This window comes from Arachis ipaensis, chromosome B1 (genome assembly GCF_059453495.1).
Source record: "Arachis ipaensis isolate K30076 ecotype BB chromosome B1, ASM5945349v1, whole genome shotgun sequence".
In the NCBI taxonomy this organism is placed as follows: Eukaryota; Viridiplantae; Streptophyta; class Magnoliopsida; order Fabales; family Fabaceae; genus Arachis; species Arachis ipaensis.
The window spans coordinates 152,030,931-152,049,355 of record NC_142436.1 but is presented as its reverse complement, the minus strand read 5'-3'; the positions used below and the strand labels follow the sequence as shown (position 1 = coordinate 152,049,355).

The 18,425-nt window shown below is 28.2% G+C and overlaps 1 protein-coding gene across 1 annotated transcript; it reads right to left on the bottom strand.

Annotated features, from left to right (window-relative positions):
• Positions 1–6,727: 6,727 nt before the first annotated feature.
• On the bottom strand, positions 6,728–10,695 carry LOC107643105 (cytokinin dehydrogenase 2). Its single transcript, XM_016346673.3, has 5 exons — positions 9,822–10,695; positions 8,603–8,730; positions 8,067–8,333; positions 7,690–7,961; positions 6,728–7,176 (listed from the first exon to the last, which is right to left on the bottom strand). The coding sequence occupies exons 1-5, from the start codon at positions 10,462–10,464 to the stop codon at positions 6,888–6,890; spliced, it is 1,599 nt and encodes a 532-aa protein (XP_016202159.1). The 5' UTR covers positions 10,465–10,695; the 3' UTR covers positions 6,728–6,887.
• Between the last annotated feature and the right edge of the window lie 7,730 nt (positions 10,696–18,425).

Sequence of the window (18,425 nt, the reverse complement as noted above, 5' to 3'; positions counted from 1 at the left end):
GAATCCAAACATTTAATAGCGGTTAATAAGTAACTATATTAACTTATCTTGCAAATTATTATTGAAGTAATTATCTGAAGAACATATCAGAGTTGAATAATGATTAAAATAACATTTCTAGGTAGTTCAATTCCATATAGCAAATTAAATCGTGTGGAATTGGTTGCAATAATGATCTTTTTTCTTATTTCTTACTTCATTTCTTTTATTTGTTTAGTTTTCTCATGTGTAACAATTAATGACGAGTCGCCTTAAGACCGGGTACTTTGTGTAGATAACTAAACGGGGTTGATTAGGATGTTTTGAATGAAAAAGAAATTTAAGTAAAATTTAATTTCTATGTATATGTTGGATATAAAACAATTTTATATAAATAATTTATTATGTATTATTATATCGATAAAAATAATTAATTTTAAATTTTTTAATTTAAAATTAGCTAAATATATAAATTTGATTGAATAATTTGTACTTGTATAAAAAATTTTATATTGTCAATATATTAAAATTAGATAATGACTATTGGATATGATTAACTAATAATTGTGTATACTTGTCATAATAATGACTATTTCCTTTTATTATTAGACAAAGAAAATTATTAGATTTTACTTTCAGAGGAAGTTGTTACATTTAATGCATCCCTCCATTCTACGAAAATTAAATAAAATATTATAATCAAATGCTGGTGATTAGTACATTATTATTTTTTTCATATAAAAAAGTTGACAAAAACATTGTTTCATCTTCATTTTTTTTTACGTTTTGTACTAATTAAATTAGTAGAAAAATTTTGTCCAAGTTCTGAGCTAATTAAGAACATTGGAAATTAAATGATATTGAACGAGTGTAACAGTTACAGTAGTGAGTTTGAGAGAATAAGAGAATCTCTATTAAATGATGAGTCACAAAATAGTACGAGGTATAAGATACAACTACTTATATATAATTCTAACTGATAATTAAAAAATATTCCAAATATATAACGAATTCAATTTATAGCGTGTTACAATTGTATTTTTTAAAGAAAAAAGTGATGCACTCCGTCCGTTTATATGTATTTAGAGAGAACTATCGAAAAGATTTTAAGTAGATATAACGTGAAAAGTTGTAGATTAATGAACACACACTACAGGATACGCGTCGAATAGCAGCGGTTTAATTGCCGTATTGCGGCAGTTTTAAACCGTCGCTAAATAGGTTGCCAGCAAAATAGTTTTCGCAACGCATAAAGGCGTGGGAATCACATTTTGCGGCGGTTTCCAGCAACCGCTAACATAATCGCCGCAAATCTTGAACTTTGCGGCGAACAGTTCTGCTATATCATACAAAAGTGATTTTCCACGCGTGTTTGTGACAAATACAAACCGCCGCTAATGTTTTACAGAAATTGATTCGCAGCGCTTTTGAACCGCCGCTATTTGCACCTTCATATTTTAAGGATTTTATTCGCGGCGGTTTTAATGCCACCGCTATTTCGAGGAATTTTGTTTAATAATTTTCGGGGAGATGTGTTTCGTGCCTCTGCCCAAAAGTGTGTTTGCGCGATGAAGAATCTGAGCTGCGGATCTGATTCTGGAAAGGGTTGACGGCAGGAGGGAGAGGGCCGGATGGACAGCCACAAGACTCCACGGTCACAGATTGGGCGACGGTAGAGCAGGGAAGAGTTTCACGCGCTCTACTTTCTCCTTTGGCGGGTTTCTCATATACTTGATTTTGGGTATTTTGAGGCGAGGCTGGGTTAGAATATCGGTCAATGGTTTGAGATTAGCGGCGGGTTTGGTGGGTTCGATACAAAAGCAGATCGAATCGGCGTCGAAAGGCTACTTTGGGGAAGAATCGCGTTTTGTGAAACCGCAGGAAGTTCGGCGCAGGGATCCACCGCGTGTGTTGTAGTGACAGTTGTAGTTAAAAGAGATAAGTTCAGTTTTAAGTAATGTCTTAAAAATGATCTTGAAAATGATCTCTTAGTATCTCGATTCCTAATACAAAAGAGGCATCATCAAAATCTTTTATTTCGAATTTGTTCAATAGAAAGTTCTTAGTTTCATGCAACAAGCCTATATTGTTACTGGCAAGTAAAATGTCATCGACATATAAGACCAAAAAAATGTATTTATTCCCACTAAACTTGCAATATACACACTCATCTATAATATTTATCTCAAAACTATATGAGGTAATGACTTGATGAAACTTGTGATATCATTGACGAAAAAATTATTTGAGACCATAGATAAATTTTCTCTTTTTTCTGTTGGATCTCCTTAATGACACTTCTTGAGGTTGTTGAGGTTGTTGTATAGGTTGGGATTGAAGAGGATTCTCATTATTTTTCTGTACTATAGCATATCTTGAGCAACAATAATATTCTCATTGTTTTCATGTACTGTAACTGAATCTACAGTAAGATTCTCATTGTGCTCTTATACTATGACTGTATCTTGAACAATAATAGGCACAAGAACTTAATCATTGTCAGTTACAGAATCCTCATAAAAGCAACATTCCTAATATTTCAATATTAAACTACTCTTCTACCTTAGCTTATAACAACAATAAAAAAGTCTCGTGGCTCACAAATTCAACTCAACAGAATACATAAATTCAGTTACAATTTTAATCTTTATTATTTTATCTTATCTTATATTTATCTTATCTTTAATTGTTCTTATCTTATCTTATCTTTATTTTTATTTTTTGGTAGACAATATTTTATATATATTTAGTTTTACCTTCACAATTCAATACAATTCAATCAATCAATTAATCAATAATTTTTTTATTTTTTTATTTTTTTATTCTCCACAATTTTGTTAGAGTAAAAATTAGATATTTAAATTAAGAGCATTTAAATAAAAAGAACATCATTAAATTGTAAAATTTAAATAAAACATTGGTACAAGTATTTCGTATTCGCTGTTTGAACTTCTAGTTAGAAATTAAATGTAGTAATAGGACTAATAAGAACTAAGCTAAATAAGTATACAAAGAAGTAAGAGGCGAACGCATAGACATGAAATGCAAAGTAAAATTACCTAATTAAGTAAGAACAGTAAACTGCTAAAGAAAATTAAAAGAATATATATAAATAATTATCTAAATCTATTTCTGAAATTTTTAAAATTAAATATTTTAGTTTTTCAGAATTCAAAATATATAAAATAATTTATAATATTTATTTTTGTTAGATAATATAATTTTTTTTATTAGTTACTAACAATAACTACTAAAGTATAATGTTAACTCATAAATAATTTATAAACATAGTCATTAGGTGTTCATATGTATAAGTTGGATAAAATAATTTTTGAAGTAAAAGATAAAATAGTTTCTAAATTTTAAAACAATTTAAAAAAATTAATAATTTTTTTAGAACTTTTTAAGAATTATTTTAAAATTTTTAATTTTTTTAAAATTATTTTTTTACTTCGTATTAAAAACTAATTTATCGGTTTGAATATATAAATACTTACTAATCATATGCGTGAATTAATATTTTACGTCATTATCATCGGTGATTAACGAAAAAGGAGCGCATAATTACTGTATCTATAATATACAAACAATTGGATAATATCGACTTGTAAGCTCAGTTATGGTCAAGGATGACGGCATAATAAAAAATGTCACGGGCTCATGCTAAGAGATAATTATCTTGGTCCCTTTTTTGACTTGCACTTCTAATTTCTATTATATTTCCGTCAGAATCTTATCAACACGGGCTCAGGGCTAAGATGATGACCATAAGACTGTATTTATTTTTGAAAATATTAAAATAATATTTAAAAAAAAATTAAAAAATTAAAATTGAGAAATAAAAATTAAGAAATAAAGACTAAAATAAATTTTAGTATTGTATTTGATATAAAATAAAAAATTAAAATTAAAATAAGAATAAAATTTTAATTTAATTTATATAAAAAATAAAGTTAAAATTAATTAATTAAAATAGGAGTGTTTAAAGTATAAAATATTAAAATTTTAGTTTCCGTTCACAAAAATTTTAGTCTCTTATGTCTTCACTTTTTGGAGGTATTAAAATATTGAATTTTTGAAGAGAGAGACTGAAATCTTAGGGTTCGTTTGGGAAACTTCAAAAGTTACTTTTTTTTTTACTTTTGACTTATAAAAAGTTACCTTAATAGTGTTTTGTACAATTTTTTAGATAAATTTTTAACTTTTCAAAAAGTTATTTAAGAGCTTTTGAAGAAGTTAAAAAATATGACTTCTCCTATTTTCAAAAACTATTTTATCACTCCTATTTAATGTACGACTTTAAAACAAGAACTTCTATAATAACTTTCCAAACACAAAATAACTTATTTAAAAGTTGATATTAATAAAAGTTCTTATATTTTAAACTCCTTTTTCAAAAGAACTTATTTAAGAAGTTTAGCCAAACTGACCCTTAGTACCAACAAACATGATACTGATTTCCAATCTCCTTGTCTTCGTCCTATTGTCTCAAAAACTATGAAAATAGAATAAAAATTAGACAAAATATAATAAAAACTATATGAAAATGATGTCAAAAAGCGTATAAAATATTCGCTCGTCAGTGCAACGCACGAACATGCTTAGTTCCCTGTGTTGTTTGAGCATCTCTGCCCGATCTGGATAGCAGGGATGTGAGTGATTCAGAACGACTTTGGAAATTGTCCAGAGACTGACATTGTTCATTATATGTACATAAATTCTAGCTGGACAGTTTAACCGGACTGAGGGGTTTGTTTTCAAAGTTGGAGATATCTTGGATTTCCACATCCCCTCTCTGCTGCATACGATTAGTTCATTCTTAACCTCGCCTCCCTTCCGAATCATGTTCCTTATTTTCGTAGAAAAACCAGCAAGTTTGGAATAATGTTTGTAGAACTTTCCAGTTTCTTCTAGTGTCTTGAAAATCATCCCCACATTTGGAACAAATTTTTCATCCACAACACACCTGGTCTGCATAATGAACCGAAAATGTTATTATGGTAAAACAATTATATAATACACAGTAAACGAAACATAATCCATTATATATATTCAAATTCAAACTCCTTTTTGCATAACGAACCGAATACGTCATTATGGTGAAATAATTCTATAGTACCGAGTGAACCGAACATAATCTAGAATATAAAATCAAATTCAAACAGCTTTCTGCATAGTGAACCGAAACACGTACCCATAGTGAAACAAGTGTATTGTACTGAGTGAACAAACATAATCCATTATACAAAATCAAATTTGAAACACCTCTGTCTACAATTTAGATATCATCAATTCAATTCAGATTCAAAAACACCTATGTCCATTGAATTCAATTTAAATAAAATTAACAATTGCATTCAATTCAATTCGATTCAAAATTGAATAATTCAAACCTCATCAACATGATTCGTTTCAGAACAATAATCCAAATCGTTCTCATTCATCTGATTTGGACTTGAATCATTCATTGTTTCGATTGAGAAGTGAAGATCGAAGAAGAAAACGAAGAATAAAAAGACGTAGCTTATTACGTTGAAGTCATTGCAGATCAATAAAGAAGAACGCGAGCAGAAAAGAAGAAAAATGCGAGCAGAAAATAAGGTTTAGATTGCAGCAGAAGATTTACGTTGATTAAAGATTTATCACACAACAGATAACATTTACGTTATATGTAGCGCGTGTATAATAAACGAGTGAGGGAGTAAAAAAGACGCGTCTGGAAAGCATCTAAGAAAAGAAACTTAAAAAACTTGGATGAATTATTTACATGAATGTAGAGCATTTCTGTTATAATAATATATTGGATTACTTCAAAAACATATATTCTAATTTACCCTGTTCGTGCTTAGTTAACTATTTGCCATTTTGTATTCGTTAGTTATATTATATGATCTAATTAAAAATAGGTGTCAGTTGGCCTTGGGATATTTATTAATACGATCCAATCATAATAAAGATAGGAATTTGAATTAAAGAGCAATATTTTCCCACTCTATAAAAGGGATAAAGAGATAAAATACTCAAATAAAGTATAAGGGTGCATGTGTTTGGATATATATAATATTCTTAAATTTCAGTATATTTTAAATATAAGAGACTTTAAATGATGTAACTAAGTTTTTTTTTTTTTTAAACGTTTTGGGTGAAATAATAATTATATTAGTTATATTTTTAAAATGCTTTGTTTGAAAAATAAAATATATAGTTAATTTTATCATTTATTAGTTCAAATATTAATTAATATGTAAATACATTTTGAAATGAGTAAAAGGAGAGGAAGAAACTAAAAATTCTTCTCTTTTGGTGAGGATTGAGGAATTATCAATCATATATTTTACCTTCTTTAATTTTGTATTTCACCTGACCTATATAAAAGCTAACAAGATCAAGAATATAACTAATAAGATTGGATATATTTCAAGTGTACCGGGAGTATCAGTGCTTCAATTGTTTTAACCGTTGATCTAAATTATAAAAAATATATATAATATATATTAATTAAAATCAATAATTAAAATAACTGGTGCACTGATACTCTCCAATGTACTTAAAATGTTTCTAATAAGATTTTATGATTATTGTTGTTTTTCCTTTTTGGAAAAAACTTTCTTTCCATCGTGGTCAACCAATAACTAGGATGCGTCAAAATCATTAGTCGCAGTCAGTTTTGTTGGGTATATATATATATATATATATTATCATTGACTTTTGTGAGTAACTATCTTTTCTTTTCTCAAATCCAAAAAAATAAAATAAAACAAGAGCATGTGTTATTTTATTGAGTGCATGTGACAAGAGCATACATTAAAATTTAATATCCAAAGTACACTAGGTAAATTGCTTATTTATCTATCTACTTTAAAATTAAAAGAAGACGTACTGAAACTTGAAACCTCTCTTTATTGTTTTCAATTGAAAACTTTTTGTCCAGGAGCCAATATTCTGTTGGGATCAAATTCATCTTTTCCATCTTTGAAACTTTCCCATTTATGTCCAAAATGCTCCTTCCATTCTTCGTGAGTTTTGTTTTTTGGAAGATATGCTTTGATCCCAATACCCGAATTTTTACAGAAATCTAATACTTGATATTTTAGAGTACTCGATGCTTCATATTTATCGGGTGAAACATAATGTAGAAGACTCACAAGGTAGAATATTTCTTCATCAGGTATTGCCACCGCCATTTTATCATTCCATCTGTGAATTAATTAATATATGCATTAGAATAAATATAAATAATTAATTTTAGAGAAAATGACAAATAGGTCCTGACCTTTTGTCCCGCAGACATTTTTGTTCCTGACCATTGAAAAATAGTTTTAAGTCCCTGATCTTCACAAAATTTGGACGGATCAGTCCCTCCGTCCAAATGCCTCTATCAGGGACTAATCCGTCCAAATGCCTCCGTCAGGGACTGATCCGTCCAAGTTTTGTAAAGGTCAAGGACTTAAAAGTATTTTTTAATGGTTAAGGACGAAAATGTCCGCGGGACAAAAGGTCAGAGACGTATTTGTCCTTTTCTCTTAATTTTAAATCAGTCAATATTAATTATTTTTATTTTTTTGGAGATTTTACAATTTAGGATAAAAAATAATTTTAAAAAATTAATTAAAAAAATTAATACTTTAATTAAATTTAGATACAATAAATTTAATTTAAATACTTTAATTAAATTTTTCACTTTTAGATTCTGTTAGTGACAAAACTTACTTTGCTTTGTTCATGGGAAAAACTAACATGATCCCAATGGCAGTAATATTTTGCTTATAGACAATTTCCTTGAATACACCTTCATTTATATCTGAAATTCTGGATCCTGGAACAAAGAGATCCAACCAAGATTTTGGTGCCTCTGAAAGCCCTTGTGCCGCAAGAAGAGGATCAACAAATTTGTACCTATTTAGAAAACCCTCGTACAATACGTCCCTTTCAAACTTAAATGTAGGAACGTATTTCAACCCCTTTATCAAATTTTCCACATCCTGTTCGAAAAAAAAAACATCAACATCTGGTAAATAACTAATTTAGTGGCTCCTAAGAAAATATACGCGTGACTATAAAATGATTAACAAATAATTAATTATTACCTCGTCAATGTCGGCTTGATTACTATCATCATAATATTTAGCAAGCTCTAAGATATAAACGATGTTATGTTGGGACACTAAGGAATGTATGCGAGGCACATCTTCCATTGGATAAAAGGAAAGGTCATCAGGCCAATGCTCTATCTTAAGAAAACCTTGTATGAAATCGAATCCATTGCTGCCACTTCTTCCATGAACTGAAATTAAGTGTTCTTCGTCCTTAGTAAATTCAGAGAAATCAGTGTAAAGCAAACGGAGCCACTTCACCTGCAATAAAATCATCGCCAAAACTTAATTAATGTTTATAGTAAGTTGGAAATTCAGGTGCAGTCGACTTTACGTAAAGTTGATAGTTGAAAGTCGTTAGATGAAAATTTAGTCAAATCAATCAAACCATCTAACAACTCTCAGCTATCAATCTCACATGAAGTTGATTGTACCTGAATTTTCACCTTATAATAAATATAACAATAAAAATTTAATAATAATTAACTTCACGTAAAATTGATAGCCGAGAACAGTTAAATAATACTTACTTTTGCTGGAGCGGGACCCAAAGCTATTCTTGCTCTGGTGATTATTCCGTATTGTCCTAAACCTCCAAGGACACCGTAAAATAATTTTGAATTCTTTTTGGCAGAACAAGTCACGTGATCTCCTTTTCCTATCAAAGACGCAAGATCCAATTCATGAATTTTATATTTAAACAAGTATATAAAATTTTGCTTACACACATGACTAAACTGAACACTCCACGTTTCCCCCAAAAAGTAAACCAATCAAATGAAAAAGAAAAATTGACTAAAAAAATCGTTAGGTGATAATAATTTAACTAAACATGTTGAATGAATCACGCCTGTTGTCTTCAACAACTTCACTTAAATTTAGTAAAATAAAATAAAGAGAAAGTATAATGAGTCAATGGAATATTTGTACACTGTATACAACAGGGGTTTAGGAATATTCGATTCATTAAAATATCAGATGTTTATTATTTCTGGTACCTGAATGGTTATTCTAAATGGTATGAGTGTATTGTATTTAAAAAATTAGTAGTATTTTATTTTAATGTTCATTTTTTAACTTATATTGGGCCAAATAAATAGCCCATTGTACATATTGTACAAATACTCTATTAACTCCTTAGTGAGATTCATAAATAAAATGATTCATTAAGATTAATTCTAAAAACATGATAAAATAAGATACTAAAAATATAAAAATTAATGTTTTATATTTTATTTGACAATAAATTAAAATAAGTTAAAAATTTAATTACTCTATTTTTTATAAAAAAAGTAAAATAATAAATAAATTTTTAAAAATTTACACTTCAAACATTATTTTCTAAACAAAAAGTATTAATACTATCTTCTGCGATAACAACCATGAACAAATTAATTCAAATTAAAAATTTATACTCTAATCATAAGAGTTAATTTAAAAAATAATGTGCCTATATCTCTTTAGGGATTTTAGGAACTTTATTAATATATATTAAGAACTTTATTAGTATATATTTTTAAGAGTTAATCTCTTGGAAGGTGTAAATTTATAGGGACTTCTTTAGCATTTTATTTTACAAAAAAAATTGAAAAGAATATAATAATAAAAATATAATTATAAAAAATTAATAAAAAATAAATTATATCTCTTTTCAATATTTTTATATTTTTTTATTATTTTATATCTCTGTATTTTTATATCAGTATCTCATAAACAAAGTTAGGCTTAGGGAATAATAGGAATGCATACCAGTAATAACATCGAGTTCATAAACAGTAGAGATCTGAGGGCCGTATTTGAATACTTGGCCACCAACTCCGGCATTGACGAGGGTTCCGGCAACCGAAGTGCCCAAACTATCAGTAAACGAGAGTGGTGTGAGTCCATATTCCAGTGCGGCTTGCAACACATCGTTCCACACCTGCTCCCCGCCCACGTCAGCATAAGAGTTCCATGGATCCTTCTCATCACGAAATATAACAATCCCCTTCCCGTGCCTGTAACGGTTTAGATGCGTCATGTTCACCACTATCCCATCACGCGCCATCGCCTGTCCGTACACCGAGTGTGCTTGCCCTCTAGCTGCTATTGGGATAGGGGTAGGAAGGGAATTTGACAGCTTTATCAATTCTGTTATGTCGTGCGTGGAAGTTGGTTCTAGAACCGCTAACGGCTTTTCGTGAATCACAAAACCGTAATCGGTTGCGGCAAGTGTAAGGGTAGTATTGTCACAAGCAAATTTATTGGATAATGTGATGGGCGTGGGTGCATGAAATAATATTGGACATATATCTGTGGATATTTCTGCATTTGTGAGCATACTAGTAGCTTCTAGACATAATAAAAGAACCAACATAAAACCATTTTTATCAAGTATAGAAAACCTTGCCATTTTTGTGTGCTATTTCACTTAATACATATGCTTCGGGTAATGTATGTATTATAAGAAGTGTGTAAGAGCACTAACTCTGATTTCAATGGATGATTGGGTACATAGGTTGTGTACTATTTATACACTGAGCTAGCTAGGAAGTATAAACATTCAGGGGACATAAGTTATTTTTATATTATTTAACTGAGTGTTTATTTTGGACCCGTTTTTCAAATTTAAGTGAATAAAAAAAGAGAAGGCGATTACATAATATACTGTGGTTGTTAAGAATCTTGTAATGATATGCCCGCTGTTTTTTATTTAGAAGTATAAACCGGCGGCTGATTTGGACTATTTTTTAATGAAAAGTAAATATAAATATATAAATGGAATAAAATTTATTTAGACTGGTTTAACTTTAGTTTTAATTTGTTTTCCTCAACATATGAAACAAATCAATTCGATCAAATATTAAATTGGTTTGATTGGAGGGGCTAAAATATTCAATTTTTTTTTTATTCATAAGAGATATAATAATTTATATTGTCTTCTCCTCTTAACTTAAGTTTTTAGAAAAAATAATTTTATGACATAATCTCAGAATTCTACTTTCAAAAAGTCAAGAAATATAACTATTTATATTGCTTTCTCCTATAAATTTAAATTTTTGAGATATAATGATTTTATGACATTGTTTTAGTAAAAACATTAACCTTTAATATTTTTTATTCATTAGAACATGATAAAACTTTTGTGAATATTATTATTTTAAACAATATACAAAAGAATCGGTCACTAATATATATTTATATATGAATACATAATAATTAATTTAATAATTAAGTTTTAATGTATATATAATATTTTTATTTTTTAAATTTAAAGATGACCAAATATATCAATAAACATAATATTTTTTAATGATAAGCTATGGAGTGATAATTTTTTTAATTCTCAAAAAGAATAATTATAGAAAAATGTTCCATTAAAATACTAAGAAAACTCATTTTGTTGTAGTAAGCTAAAAGAATATAGCTGCAAGGATATAATAGAAACAACAAAGAATTGTATTCTTGTTATTCTGTCATTTGCATGATGCAACCATGCATACTTGGCCAACTTGGGATTTTTCTTCACCTGTTATTTTGCATTTTCTTTTGTTGGCCACCGCCAAGAGTTTTCGCCTATTAAAAAATTTCAAAGAAAATTGAAGTGAAAAGAAACACCTAAATAATATTAAATAATTACATTCAACTCAAAACTTGTAAATATTCAATTAATAAATCCTTCGTCTTGTAAATTTTTTGCTGCTTCTTATTTTCTAGAACTAATTTTTCATACTCTACTGTCTTTCTTAACATCTTTCATCATCCATCATATATAATTATTATGTATTGATTAGTTGTTATTATATTATATTTTATTTTTTCTTGAGTGGCAATAATTTGTCCAGAGTTCGGATATGTATGTATTTAAAGGTGGCAATATGTATCCTATCTGCGGATACTCAATCCAATTCCACCCGATTGGGTAGGGTTGTCAATCCAATCCACAGCAAGTAGGGTAAGATGCGGATAGAGTTTTCGTGCGGGTCGGGTAGGGTGCGGGTTAGGCCTCAATCCTACCCGACCAACCCGCACTATATATATGCTTATATTATATACTTATATAAAAATATGTTTTTAGTGGACCCGATTGCCAACCCGATCCACAGCGAGTAGGGTAGGATGTGGATAGAGTTTTCGTGCGAGTCGGGTAGAGTGCGGGTTAAGCCTCAATCATACCCGACCAACTCACACTATATATATGTTTATATTATATACTTATATAAAAATATATTTTTAGTGGATGTTAAATCAAAGACCTCTCACTAAATACAAAAGATCTTTAACCACTAAAAGAAAATCATTAATTGATAATTTAATATTTTTTACATAAAAATCAGTTCTATTTTAAATTATCATCAAGTTATATAATAATGTTGTATATTTTTTGTAACCCACAGATAGAATCGAATACCCGTAGATTAAAAGCGGTAGGGTTAGGATTGGAATATTATCAACCCACGAATAGGATATAGTTGAATTTATATAAAAATTTTAACCCATAAATAAGATTAGAGTTAGATCCAAACAATATCCTACTCTATCCATTACCATCCTTATATGTACTTCATTATGACTAATTCCCTTGTTTTATTGATTAGTAAAAGTTATAGTTTAGTTTTTGTAATTTAATTCGTTATAGTTGTTTATCCTTCCACGCGGAGTTTTAAAAAAATTATAGTCAAATGCTGGAGATCGGTGCATTATTATTTTTTATTGAAAAAGAAGTGTGAAAAAGATTATTCCAACATCGTTACATACAACTTAAAAGTCACATTTTTTGTAGTTTAATATCTCAAAGTCAACAAATCAATCAAGATTATTATCAAGCATATAGTAGTATATATACCTTAGAGCAAGAGGATTTACATTTATGCACACATATCTATATACTTTTCATGAATGTATGATAATTGATAAATGAGTAAAAAATAGAATAATTAAAACAGCAGCGGACATAAATAAGAAACGTGGTTAAATGTAAAAGCTAAAATAATAACGTTGGTTAATAAAGACTAATTAATTAAGCTAAATTAGTACATAATAAAAAAAGGGGAAGGAATAGATCAAAGATGATGTACTAGAAGGAATTCAACGATATATATATGAAAATATATATAAGCAAAGTTGTACTAAGGAAAATTGAATAATATTACCATAGTCAACGAAAATGTCACTAGCTTATAAAATACCTGTTTGTACCTTGACTTTGCGTTTTGAATTTGTACTGCATTTTTTTATTTTAATAATAAAGGTTGGGGACCATACGAGTAAATAACATGTTTACTTTTGATAATATAATCCGGTAGGTCGTTCAGCCCATTTAGACTCGATTTGTTTAAGCATACAGATTAAATAGATTGATATATTTAAGTCTTTTTTATTTAACGACTATGATTTTTTAGTTTAGATTATTTATGATCAATTATCGATTGATCTATTTATTTTTTATAAAATATTTTAATAAATAGACAGTATTTTTTTAGTTGATGAGTTAAATTTTTAAGTGTTATTTAAAAAAAAAAAAACAGATTATTTATTTAGCCTGCAATTTAGTCTGTTTAACCTGTCATTTTTTTTATTAGACTCAGTCTATTTAATTCAAAATTTAAATAAAATTAATTTTAAAAGTAAAGTTCATCTATTTAAATAAACATCCCTCATATTATCTAGAATAACCATCCAAATACTAGGGATAATAAATATCTTCTCAAAAGTTAATTTAAACTGATTTTCGGGTTTACCAAGGATTGAACTTTTGACCTTTCGGATCTAGAGCTCTAATACCATGTCATGATACCACTCATCCCAAAAGTTTCAGCTAACGAAAAAAAGTAACACTAATGATTACATCTCTAATATTTCATAAACCTCCATTGTACATATTGTACAAATATTCCATTGACTTCTCGTACTTTTCCATAAAAAAACTAACCCGATGAATTTAATCCATTTTAATGATCTTAAAATGTAACTCAGTCCAAAAATTCAAAAGTCAAGACTAATAAATTCATTACCAAACATAAATGGACTAATTAGTTTAGCATAATCATATCATTCAATTATATAGATCATTGAAAATATTTTTTAAATAAAAAAAATCTAAAAAGTCAATTATGTATAAGTCAATTTAAACTAATTTTTTTATTTTTAATTTTAAAATTCTACCAAATTAAGATAATAGTTTTTTTTTTTTTGGGTAACTAACCTGTTTTTCAACTAATTAACTTCACTTGTCTACGCTTCTAATTAGTTCCTAGCATAAATCATTTCAAATTTACTCTTGCTCAATGCAACTTCTTCAAGCAAGTAAATATGTGTGGTCTCTTTTTGTCAAAGTGATACTTTTCAACAAAATTATAATAATGAGCTATGGATTTCAAAAAGAGGAGAGAGAAAAATCAGAAAAGACAGTTAGAAGAACTTGCGAAATGAGAAACAAACACTACCATAACACATACATGGCAAGACAGTAGATATGAGATATATACATTTAAGATGAATTTCATAGAAGACTTCTATTTGAGAAAATAAATTAAAAAAATATCCATTTTATATAAATCATAAGAGAAATACCACTTCTTTCTCATGTGAAATGTTAAAATGATATTCTTCTCTTTTTTTTTTTATAAAATATATATTTCTCTCTCTTATAATTTTTAAAAAATTTTATTTTAATCCATTTTAAATTTTTTTTATGTTAACTAATATTAATTTTATCTATTTTCAAAAAAAATTTTTTTTTTACAAAAATACTCTTTAGCAAAAATTTTATTTTTTTGTCATTAAATTTTGCTTAACAAAATATTCTTTAATAAATTATTTTTTTATTAATTAAATTATATTTTTATCAAAATATTTTTTAAAAAAAATTAATAATTAAATTATTTTTTTAAGATATCTTTCAATAATTTTTTTATTATTAAATTATAGTTTTTCCAAAATTTTTGTTAACAATTTTTTTTATATTTTACTATTAATTTTTCAATATCAATATATATTATTTTAATATTAAATAAAAAAACCTTACTAGTTACTATTGTTAATATGTATAACAATTAATATATATTTACATTGAAAAATAATCTTACTAAGATTTTGATATCGAAAAATTAATAGTAAAATATAAAAAAATTGTTAACGAAAATTTTGGTAAATTTATAATTTAATAATTAAAAAATTATTGAAGGATATTTTAGAAAAAAAATTAATTATTAAATTTTTTTAAAAATATTTTGATAAAAGTACAATTTAATCAATAAAAAATAATTTATTAAAGAGTATTTTGGTAATCAAAATATAATAGTAAAAAATAAAATTTTTGTTAAAGTATATTTTTATAAAAAATAATTTATCTTTTCTTGAAAAATGGATAAAATTAACATTAATTAACACAAAAAAATTTAAAATGAATTAAAAAGAACATTTTTTAAAAATTATAAAGGAAAAAAATATATATTTTATAAATAAAAGGAAGAAGAATATCATTTTAATATCTCATAAAGAAAAAAATGGTATTTTCTTCAATTATAAAGGCACACTGTAATACTGGTCAAAGTGATATTGTATAGGATTTTAACAATATGTTAAGTTGAAGAACTGGTAACGCATACACTCATATTTAAAGTTATTGAAGTGAGTACTGAGATATTATATAAAAATTTGAGTAAAAACTAAAAAGTATTATCCTTCCGAGAGCAAAAATTACTTTAAAGATTAAGGATTTAAATGTGAAGTGCGATGGGGAAAAAATAATATCGTGTACAATATAGTTGTTAATTAATCATATATTCTATTTTTTTGTTAGCATATATTTTTTTTGACAATTTCTCTAACTCCAATATCAAAAATTAGATTGAAGAGTATGAAAAATCTTAAGAAACTGCTTTGATAATTAAATATTTTTTTGAATTTTAAAAAAGATAGTACAAAGAGAATATTAATTAATTTGTCATTATTCGTTCTAATATCTAATAATTTAAATTTATGAGCTTAATTATTATATTGTAATAATTATTTAAATAAAATGTTATAATATTAATTATATAGAAATAAGTACTGTTTTGATTTTTAAAGTCTAAAATCAAAATTAAAATTATTCCTAATTTTATATTTTATTCAAAATCATCCCAACATTTCATTTGATATTATTAAAGTTATTTTTTGAATAAAATATTTTTTTAAATGACGAAAATAATATTCCTTTTATCATCCTTTTTATTTGGTTGTCCTCTTGCTTTATTAAAGAAAATATCTCTTATTCCCATCGTTGTATACGTCTTTTTCTTCTTCTTCTCCCATTTTTGTCCCTTTGGATTAGGGCTGGCAATGGGTAGGGTAGGGTAGGGTAGGGTTTGGACCTTACCCTAACCCTACCCGTGGGTTGAAAATTCTATTAAAATTCTACCTTACTCTACCCGCGGGTTGAGAATCTCTCAACCCTAACCCTACCCGCACCCTAAAGTTCTAAACCCTACCCTACCCTACCCTACCCGCAGATATATCAAATTTTTTCAAAGTAAATATAAATTCAATCATTTCAAATTTTATACATATTAATAACATAAAAAATAACAAACTAATACTCTAAATTACTAAATTAACTAATTAGTTTAGTGGTTGTTCACTTATTGTAAGTTATTACATAAGAGAGGTTGTAGGCTCAATTCTCACTTGTTTCACTATATACCTAATTTTTATAAAATATGTGTTATATATTTGAGGTGCGGGTAGGGTAGGGTAGGGTACACCCTAAACCCGTACACTACCCTACCCGCAGGCATACCCGGACCGTACCCTACCCTACCCGAACGGGTTGGACCGGGTTGGGTACCCGCGGGTAGGGTATGAATTGCCAGCCCTACTTTGGATACTTTAGAAAGAAGAATTAAGTTCTTATTTGGATGTCATTAAATCGACAGAAAATATCTTTTTTAATGAAAGTTTTTTTTATGTGTTTGGCAAATTTCTAATAGTAGAAATAAAAATACTAACATCACAAGTTCATAATTTACAATATATGCACTATTTTAAATACGTGTATCCAGGTATAATTTCTAACTTAATATCTCTTGCGATCCATGCTAACTTAAACGTCAAAGTTCTTACAGGTACAATCCCCCACCATGAAAATGATGAACTCTGAATATTAAAAACTAGGAATAGGAGGATCGTGACAACATCATGTTTTCAATCTATTTTCTCTACAATTTTATTTAGGTATCTCCTAAATTCGAAAGAGCAAAAGTATTTTTAAACAATTTTAATTTTTTTTTTGTAGTATTTTTTAATCCGATAAGTCAAGGATTAATTCACCACAAATTTAAACTTTATTTAAATGTTTGTCGCCTATGTTGGTTATATATTCTAATTTCTACTACTACTATTTTTGTATTGTATTATTCTTTTTTTTTGGTAAAGGAAGGGGGCTTAACAGCCCCAAAAAGGAAAAGAATTACAAATCATAGCCAAAACAGGGTAAGATAGCCCCTGTTACATCATCAGCCAGAATTCTTTTAAGCTCTATGGGTGGATTGTCAATAAAGTGGTATCCCAACTCCTTGCTAGTGCTCCTTTTTGCAATCCAATCTGCCACTCTATTTCCTTCTCTTAGAGTATGCTTAATAGTCACTTGCCACTGTTTGTTTATCCACACAAATATGCTTCTGAGGATAGGATTAGAATGCTCTTGATTATACTTCCCCTTTTTTAGTACTTCGAATACTGATTTAGAATCAGTTTCAATTTCTATTTTTTTAAAACCCAAATCCCAAGCAGTTTTTAAACCGTGATGTACACCCCAAAGTTCTGCTTGGTAAGCGGTACAGTGCCCCAGATTAACTGCAAAACCCGCAACCCATCTCCCGTCGCTATTCCTCAATGCTCCTCCACATCCCGCTATTCCTGGGTTCCCCAATGAGCTTCCATCTGTGTTGATTTTGATCCATCCCTCCATTGGTGGTAACCAAGAGATGTGCCTCTCAATTCTATTTTCCCTTGGCTTGATCAAATTCTCTTTTTTAAAAGCTTGAGAAATTTCAGAGACATATGAGTGAATTATTCTTTCTGCGTCGTTAGGTCTTCGGAAAGGAGAGTTGAAAATTTCTTTGTTTCGCCACCGCCACATCCACCAGCAAGTCACCATGAAGATGGTAATCCAGTTTTCGTTGGGGTTGCTGCTCAGATTGGAAGTAAGGTTCCATCTCAACCATGCATTGAAGGGAACTCTGAAAAAACTTTGAAGCTGTCTTGGGTTTATTAATCGAGTCCATATGCGAGAAGCGGCTGGGCAATCTCTAAGAACGTGAATTATGTTTTCTGTCACTCCTTCGCATCGATGGCAGCTGTCACAGGTTCTCAGCAATCTTCTTCTTCTAG

Excerpts from the sequence above, each read along its gene's own strand:
- LOC107643105 (XM_016346673.3), bottom strand. The coding sequence starts at position 10,464 with ATGGCAAGGTTTTCTATACTTGATAAAAATGGTTTTATGTTGGTTCTT. Across the intron at positions 8,334-8,602 it reads TGGGTCCCGCTCCAGCAAAA|GTGAAGTGGCTCCGTTTGCT; the intron begins GTAAGTATTATT and ends ATTTTATTGCAG. Across the intron at positions 7,962-8,066 it reads ATCAAGCCGACATTGACGAG|GATGTGGAAAATTTGATAAA; the intron begins GTAATAATTAAT and ends TTTTTCGAACAG.